We start from the raw sequence: 8,646 nt of genomic DNA, 5'->3' as shown, positions 1-8,646 counted from the left end.
TTTCTGCGGTTATGATCGGACTGCCCCAATCGCCTTGCAACCCCGGCATGCCTCTCGGAGCTGATCCCGAGATGGCTGGGCCTGGGCCGTGCGCACCGCTCTCCTCCCATCTCCCGGTTCTGAATTTCCCTACCCAGGGCTGCCCCGGAGGGGCGGGCCCCGGCTGCAGCCCTCCATGAGGTCACCGCGTGTGGTAGCCAATCCGCGGCGTTTAAGTGGGCGGGGACGCCGTCGGGTCCCGGGAACCGAAGCCAAGAGCGAGCGGGGGGGGGGGGGGGGGGGGGGGGGGCATGGATTTAGGGGGGAGGGGAAAAGCCATGGGGGGCACCCCCCGGAACCCCTTTCCCAGGCGCGCGCTCTCCGCTGGATGAGGCGCAGAGAGACACTTTCCCCGGGATAAGTGTGGGGGAGGCTGATTGGGGGCTCCAACGCCCGAGGCTCCGAAAAGAGAGAGTTGGCGGAGGGAGCGGACTCCGTGCGGGGCCATGGCCTAGGCCCTTCGGCCCCGGCCCCGGCCGCAATGACCTCTTTGCCCTGCCCGCTCCCTGGCCCGGACGCCTCCAAAGCCGTCTTCCCGGACATCGCCCCCGTCCCATACCAGCTTGGCCTGTCCCCCGCAACCGCAGCCGCCTCCGATTTGCCCTATTCTGGGCCGTATGGCCACGTCCTGCCCTATCCCTACACTGGGCCGGCGACCCCCGGAGACTCCTACCTGCCCTGCCAGCTACCCACGGCGCCGTCTCAGCAGTCTCATCAAGAGTGGGAGCCAGGTAAGTACGGCCGCAGCGGCTCTTCCCACCTCCGGGGTCCTGCTCCAGTGAGCCCCTGAACTTCGCCCTCGCCTGGTTGGGCGCAGCTGGCGGGATTCAGACCTTACTCAGATTCCACGGGATCTGGGGTTGGGGGGAGGGCGAAGGGATGGGGCGGGAGACAGGGGGGAGGGGCGGGGGCGAGTTGATCTAGGTCTCCTTTCAAGACCGACCTGGTTTCGATTTGCAGTTATGTGAAGGCGGGTGGCAGGGCTCCCTACCCCACCCCCTTGGAGCAGCGGGGTTGTGTACCTACTTATAACGGAAAACTGAAACAATCCAGATGTGGGTGTAGGTGCCTAGCCCCTTCCCTAGGATTCTCTCCATCACGCACTCCTTCTCTCCTCCATGTCGCCCCTCTCCGCGTTCTTGTCTCAGAAAGCAGTGCTCAAGCCACAGCCTGATAAGTAGAAATCAGGTCCCAGCTGGAGGGCAGTAGAAGTGGGGGTTTATTCGGGGCCCCTCCCCCTCTCCCCAGCTGGCACCCGAATGTGCCAGACCGAGACCAAAAGCTGACCTGGTAGAATCCGGGGCTAAATCCTACTGCCCATTGTTCTAAGAATGTAGCCACAGGTGGGTCAGGCAGCCTCTCCTAGTAGATCTCAGCCTTCCAGCCAAAGGAACTGGCCATTCCTGTTATCTCCGCCCCTTGCCTTTGGGGTAGGTCAGGCCCCAGTTACATTGCCTGGAGCACCTTTGAGCTCCTAAGAAAGTGCTCACTGGAAGGCCTCAAAGAAGCCAGGGAGCTGGCCTGTCTTCCTGGTCCTGGGCCTTGCACAGGCTGTACCCATGCAACACAGTACATACATCCATCTGTAGTGGCTTGGGTTTAGAGCTCGGTTCCCCTGCACTCCCTGTCCCCACCTAATTACCCCCACAATTGTCCTTGGCACAGTTTCCTCTAAGGATGCACATCCGCTGGGTGACTTAGGGACTCAGCCAGGACCAAGATGTCTCCCTCCCTTCCCTTGTGGCTCTGCTGAGACACATGAGCTCCTAAACATCAGAGCCAGAAGCGACCCTAGAGATTTAGGAGCTTCTGAATGTAGAGATGGGCAAACTGAGGCCCAAAGAAAGGGTGTGCACGGGTCAAGGACACAGACTGTTTTCCAGGCTTGGCCCTTGCAAATTGGCTTTCACTGCATGAAGCCAGAAAAGAGGATTTTAGGGAACTTCCTCAAAGCCCCCCAAAGTTAACTGCCTTCTGTGCTAGAACTGGGGCTGCCTCTTTCCCGCTTCTGGGTCTGTGGTTGGAAGAGGAGCAGTTGGGGGGGGGGTGTTTCTACAAATGATCTAGTTTCTAAAAAACGAATCCCTTGGCCTCTTCTCTTCAGTATATGCTGATGTGGTACATTTGTGTGTGCGTGTGTGTCTGTTTAGTGGGGTGAGAATAAGATAACTTTGTCCTTAAGAGGATTCTTGGAATTGGGGTTGGTATTTTCAATCCTGTCTTCTACACTCTTGCCTTCCCTTTTCTTGGTTTAAGGACGAGAGTGGAGGGTTCCTTTTCTTTACAAAGTTTCCCCGGATCCAACGAAAACCACACGTGTCCTGAGATTAGATTATAGCATCTACCTACTGAAATTGGGGCGTTGGGCTCACTCTAGATTAAATGATGGGGGTGTGAGAGAGGGCTTGGGGGGTCTTCCTTTTGCCGCCACTCTTGTCCACCCCAGCCTCGGGGAGAGGTTCGGCTCCAAGTGAGCTGCGTGCCACCACCCCGATGAGCAGGCAGGTGCCGCTATGGTTCAAGGGAGGCCCTTGGGCTCCTGAATCAAGACCTGGGCAGATCCAGTCGTGACTTCTGCAACTGCTGTGGAGAAAGCAGCTGTCGGGAAAGGAACTGGGAAGGGTGGGGGGGTGTCTGCTGGCAGAGTTAGGGCGCGGAGGGCTTTGAGAGCTTAGCAGCTGGGGTAGGCTCCCCGCTAGCTCTGCCTCACGGTCCGAATTGTTTCACGCAGCCAGAGAGGCACGAGTGGTCGCCGGGGCGGCGAGCAGCCGGGTCTAAGCAGGGGAGGCCCGACAGGCGCGGGCGGGAGCGGAAACCCAACGGTTTTTCTGGGAATTGGCTGAGGCGGGGGTCGAGGGGGGTGGATCTGAGAAGCCCGCAGCGCCTGAGGCCAAGGGTGAGGGATGCGGGGGAGGTGAAGGCACAGGGTCACCGCGGCCGGTCGAGGGCGTGGAACCTGAAGTGCGGGGTGAGCCCGACCGGAGGAAGGGGGTGGGGGACGCGGTCGGACCCCCGCTGCGTCTGGGCACCCGGGCGCAGCGCTCTGTCGACTGAGGTCGGCCGGCAGCCCTGCGAGGAATGCAACGAACCCTAAGCCCGCGGGCATTTCGGCCGCTCCGTCCTCCCCAACACTGCTCTCTACACGAATGGTCCCAATGTCCCCGTAGAGTGGCGTAGTTGGGGCCTCCCGGATCGGAAGAGGGGAACCCCTCGCCCACCCCCATCCCGGGGCCGAGCTGTTCCCAGACCGAGATTCCTCGAGAGGCTGGGCCGGGAGGCAGGAGGTGACCAGATCTCCCGCGGCGGCACCGCTAGCGCGATCCAGCAGCGACCCAGAGGGCCTGCGCTGCCGGCGCTGCGCTCTCTCCGAACCCCGGTCACCTTCCGTGCTGGCCGGGAACCCCTCCGTGGGTGCGGCCGGGCGGAGGAGGGGGCTGCCTTGCACCACCGGGCTTCTAGGGCCCCCGAAAGCCACTACTCTAGCCAGCCAGCCTTGGCGGATGGAAGAGATGGTCACTTTTCTGGAGGCTGTGCCTCCGGAGAGGGAGGCCCTTACAATAGGGGAGGTGATGGCAAACCCTGGGGCACTTTCCATACTCTGAAGCTGGGAAGGGTGCTCATCCTGGCGTTCAAGGCCCACTCGCCGGGCCCCTCTGACCACCCCTCTTCCGGCAGCGGGGAGGCTGCCACGCAGACACTGTCTCGGGTCTCCGAACAATGCTTTTGAGTTCCCCCCCATCCGGAACGCCCTTCCCCCGTGCTCTCCTGGCCTCAGCCCAGCCCTCGACCCAGCCCTTCTTCCCCGCCCCGCCCCAAGCTGGCGTCACCGCACGCGGCTGAACTCTGTCATCCCGCCGCTGGGCGCCGCCCCGACCCTCGCTCCGGCCAGTGACGCTGTCCCCCTTAGGGTCACAGGAGCGTTAAGAGTGGGAGCTCCCTGAGGGCAAGAACTGCGGCTAGTCCCACGTGGCACACAGTGGACGTGTGGGGTTTGAAAGGAGGGTGGAGCGGAAGGTAGAGAAGGGCCGAGCCCCAAGCCCGAGTTTTTGCTAACCCGTGGCCGGAATGCAAACGAGATGCAGATGAGCCGTGAGAAGGCGCGTCAGCCCCTCTATGCGTGCACACATCGTCTCGGGCCGCCCCCCAGACTCGGAGAAGCCGCCGCTGTCCCCGGAGCCCTCGGAGCGGCGCCCGCAGGCCTCGACCAAGAAGCTCCGGAAGCCGAGGACCATCTATTCGAGTCTGCAGCTGCAGCACCTGAACCAGCGTTTCCAGCACACGCAGTACCTGGCTCTGCCCGAGAGGGCCCAGCTGGCCGCGCAGCTTGGCCTCACCCAGACACAGGTGGGGCCAGTCCCATCCTTCCTGCATGCTAACCCTCCCCAAGTGTGTTCTCTGGGAACTCACCCTCAGGTGTGAACGACTTATGAGTCCCCAAGCCCTGTTTTCACAGTTCTAGCTGGCCCCCAGTAAATTGGGGGAATGTGTTAAAAGGTGTGTGCGGGGGGTGCGGGGGAGGTAGGGCAGTGATTCAGGGTGTAGAGGAGGGTACCCAGACTGGGAGAACTGTATTCTAACTCAGATGCAGGAACTCAGGGCCTTCAGGGGCTTGTGGAGGGCTGGAGCGAATGTTCCCAACTTCTGCTCTTCTCCCAGGACGGCTCCCTCCCGCTGGGTCCCTTTCCCTTCGTCACTCCCTTCCACAGGCACACTCCTCCTGACCTTCCATTCTTTCCCCTTTTCTCCCCATAGGTAAAGATCTGGTTTCAGAACAAACGTTCCAAGTACAAGAAGCTCCTGAAGCAGAACTCTGGGGGACAGGAAGGGGACTTCCCTGGGAGGTCCCCCTCCCTGTCTCCCTGTTCCCCACCCCTTCCACCCCCCTGGGATCTACCCAAGGCGGGGGCCCTGCCCACCAGTGCCTATGGCAACAACTTCGGAGCCTGGTATCAGCATCACTCCCCTGATGTCCTGGCTCCACCTCAGATGATGTGAATCTGGGGAAGTGCAGGTCAGGCTCCCAGCCCTCCTCTAGCGCCCAGGCAGGACCCAGCCCACCTGCACCCCTCCTGGGCCAGGAGGAAGCCAGACCCAGATGGGTTTTCTCAGGAGGAGGAGGAGGTAGAGGAGAAAAAGGGTGGGGTGGCATCCTTTCCTCCTTGCCTCATAACCCAGACAGCCTTGGCCATTGCCCCCCCCCCACCACCACCAAGGACTGGACACCTTCCCTCCAGCTGGTCAGAGGCTCTGGAGAGAGACTCACTGGCTGGAGTTCAGACTTCCCAGGACCCCTAGCCTTGCCACTCGTCCTTGAAAGGACTGCAGTCCCACCACAGCCTGGGGTTCAACCAGCAACAAACACTGAGTGTTTTTTCCCTTTGTGTGCCTTGGGCCCTGCCCAACCCACGGGTGCGTAAAAGCAGGAGTGAAGTGGACACCCAGAGTCTCCAAGCTGACCACCATCGAGACCCACCCACTGATTTTTCCTGATTTTCCCCCCATAACTGATACACCTACTCACCATCCTATGATGTAGATGGGGTGGAGTAGAGTTTTGTCCACCTACGGGTAATTTTTACCCTCTTCCCAAAAAAGCCCCTTTTCCCCATGTCTACCCACTATGAGTAGATAATGGACCCAATTACCCATCTAGTTCAATGAGTATTTATTATTAAGAGTCTGATTCCTATTCCTAATACCTAAACAAACCCACATGCACACACTCTCTGGAAGCCAGCAGGGTAACACTTTGGGGAGAATGGGGACAAGTGTAGGTAGAGATGCCCCCAAATAGGTGGGGTGAGCCCAGCAGTTTAGCTCCTCACAGCTGTCTCTGTCGAATAGAACTGCTCGTATTTATAACCAGTCTGACTAGCAGCCCCCAGGCTCTTACCAGCCCCCATATATAAGCATCCAGAGATTAAAGTCTGTACAGAAACCTGGGCCTTGGCTCTGAGGTACATTCATCTCATGACTTCTGCTCAGCTCTCTCTTCTCTCCCACCTGACCCTTCCAGCACCGAACCAGAGGCACTGGATCCTCCTCTACCACTAACTGGCTATCCGGTTCTAGCTCTGGAATGTTCTAGTAATTTCCATATTTTCAGACACTCCAGTGTGAAACCAGAAGATGCTAATACAGGGAATGATCAAAGTCTGAGTGATCCTCACAGCAAATTCTCTCCTGGCCCAGTTCTGGAGGGAGCCAGGCACCTCACAGCCCCCTGTGCCCACCTTCAGCCCAGGGAGAGCCCCTGCTCACCTTGGGGGAGGCCACACCTACTGACCCAGTCCAGTCCTCCCCTGGGAGAAGTGAGCTCCTTGGGGTGGAAAGGCCCCAATTCACCTAGTGGAAGGGGGAGCAGGAGGGAGAGGAGAAGGAGAACCCCAGAAGGGACTGGACTTCTCCATCCAACGAACATTTGTAGAGCCGCTGCTCTGTGTTAGATCCTGGGGATATCAAGGTGACCTAGGCAGACCCTGTGGGCTAACAGAGGCCAGACAATGACAAGCCAGTTGTGTGAAGTGGCAGGCTAAGGGAAGTGCAGAGGGCAGTGAGGGCATAGTCAACGCACACGCACGCATGCGCACACACACACGCACACACACGCACACACACGCGCACCTGGCACCCAGCAGCAGGGGGATTGAGGACAGGGGCTGCAAATAATTTGGGCAATCCAGCCCAGCCTGGCCCGAGGCCTTGGGGGAGGGGCCTCCAGTTCCAGACTAGAAGCTCCCAAGTCAAGCTTCCCTCTTACTACCTAAACCTGTCCCCAAGCAAACTGGAAAGCCCACCCGGGCACTTCTACCAACCCAGGCTGGCCACAGAGAAGCCCAAATTGGAGTCTTATGTAGGGGAGAGGGGTTATGAGAGTCAGTGGGAGCCCCCCACCTCAAAAGGGCTGCAATCAGCCCCTCCTAGGCCACCCCCATTCCCCAAAATATACATGGAGGGGTCTCCTGGGGGTGGCAAATGGCACAGGGTGGGTCAAAGACAAGCTCTAGGAGCAGTGAGGAATGAGGATGCCAGGAAGAGAAACGCCTTCCTCTTCCTCCCCACCGATGCCTTCTCCTGCCCCTCGCCACCCACCCCATCTCCACCGGCTCTCTCGGTAGCCCCAGCCCCAGATTCCTCCTCTGGGTCTTCTCTGAAGGCCACAGGTCCTCAAGGCAGCTGTTCCCTCCCACGGCAGGTTGCACACTCTTCTTTCCACAGACCTGAGATAAGATCTACCGCTCCATCTCGGAAAACCTCCAAAGGCGAGATTAATTGGACAGCCCGACAAGAGTCGCATCGTTAAAACAACAGCCCAGATTGTAAACTTAAGTAGCAGAAGGAGTGTAATTACTCTTCCAGCCAGCGGCCAGCTGAGCTGACGGTGTCCCCTCTTCCCTACACCCATCCATTCTCCCTTTTCAGTGGAAACAGGAAACCTTGTCCACTTGGGAGCTGGTCCAGTTTCCCTGGGCTCCTGACTGCTGATGGAAATGAACCCCAGTGGAAGAGGTACCCCATTCCCTTCCCACAAACCACTGGAGCTGCAGAAAGGGAGGCTGTGGTTTCTTCCTGTGAGGACACCCCTCTGGGAAAATTGGGTCAGTAAGGCAGGGGGGACACTACTGAATGGTTTAGAACTGGGCTTTTGGCCTCCAAAGAGTCCTGCTCTGCTGTGTGACTTTTGGAAAGTTGCTTAACCTCTCTCTCCGCCTCCTTTCTCTGCCCCCTAAGATGGGAACACTAATAGGACCTGCTTCCCAGTGCGGTTGTGATGATGAAATGAGATGGTGCTTGTAACATGCTTGACATGGTACCTGGAGCTTAGTAAGCACGTAATAAGTGGTGTTCATAGCTGCTGTATGATTATCGAAGAGGAGAGGTCACAGCGATGCTGAATTCATACTGCCACGGCCATCCATTCACCTCCTGCCTCCAGCCCACCTGCCTCCTCAGGGCAAGGAGGAGAAAAGGGGCTGGAGACTAGAGAACTCCACACATCCCGGGTCATCACCTTTGAGAGCAGGACACAGGCGAGGACCTAAATGCAAAAGCGCCGGGATCTAGAAGCAGCTGAGCCTGGAGCCCACTCTGTCACCTGCACGGGTCTCAGCCACAGGAAAGCTGACTGGGAGCTGTCCTGCCCTCTCCCCACGTGCTATTTTAAGACATGTCCCCCATCTCTCCCCCAACAAAATGAGATTCAATTAATTCAATTAAAGCAATTTTGGGAGCAGCTCCTGAAGGCTCTCGATGCGAGATAATTACAAGTAATTTGCCGCTGTGAAGAGGAGAAGGGCACACTGGGTCTGGGGGGAAGGAGTCCGCCCCCTCCCCACCAAGCACACACAGATCTAGAGGGATTCCACACTGCCATCTGAACTGCCCTCCCATTGGCCAAATTACTTGCAGGTGGGAAGAGGGAGCTTGCGGTGCTGGGAGGGGGCTGGGAAGACCGAGTGACAGACCGCCCCTCCCCCACCACACATCTGCCCTGCAAGGTGGGGTGCGGAGCTGGCTGTTCCCCGGACAAAATGTCTGCATAGCCCTAGCAGCTGATTACTCAGCTCCAAGCCTCACTTGAGTTTGGATGCCTGAACTTGCCTCTGG

At 58.7% G+C, this 8,646-nt stretch overlaps 1 protein-coding gene across 2 annotated transcripts; it reads left to right on the top strand.

Moving 5' to 3' along the window:
* The first annotated feature begins 315 nt into the window (after positions 1-315).
* Positions 316-8,305, top strand: DLX4 (distal-less homeobox 4). Of its 2 annotated transcripts, none has more exons than XM_033847443.2 (3): positions 316-770; positions 4,187-4,383; positions 7,235-8,305. In XM_033847443.2, the coding sequence occupies exons 1-3, from the start codon at positions 521-523 to the stop codon at positions 7,340-7,342; spliced, it is 555 nt and encodes a 184-aa protein (XP_033703334.1). In that variant the 5' UTR covers positions 316-520; the 3' UTR covers positions 7,343-8,305. The 2 variants fall into 2 exon arrangements, with proteins under 2 accessions (XP_033703334.1, XP_033703333.1); XM_033847442.2 differs by lacking the exon at positions 7,235-8,305 and adding an exon at positions 4,792-7,228.
* Positions 8,306-8,646: the final 341 nt, after the last annotated feature.

Source organism: Tursiops truncatus, chromosome 20, assembly GCF_011762595.2.
Source record: "Tursiops truncatus isolate mTurTru1 chromosome 20, mTurTru1.mat.Y, whole genome shotgun sequence".
Classification (NCBI taxonomy): Eukaryota; Metazoa; Chordata; class Mammalia; order Artiodactyla; family Delphinidae; genus Tursiops; species Tursiops truncatus.
The sequence above is the reverse complement of the archived record's forward strand: the minus strand, read 5'-3'. Positions and strand labels throughout refer to the sequence as shown.

Coding starts and splice junctions, on each gene's coding strand:
- DLX4 (XM_033847442.2), top strand. CDS start 521: ATGACCTCTTTGCCCTGCCCGCTCCCTGGCCCGGACGCCTCCAAAGCC. Junction 771..4,186: donor TCATCAAGAGTGGGAGCCAG/GTAAGTACGGCC, acceptor GCCGCCCCCCAG/ACTCGGAGAAGCCGCCGCTG. Junction 4,384..4,791: donor TTGGCCTCACCCAGACACAG/GTGGGGCCAGTC, acceptor TTCTCCCCATAG/GTAAAGATCTGGTTTCAGAA.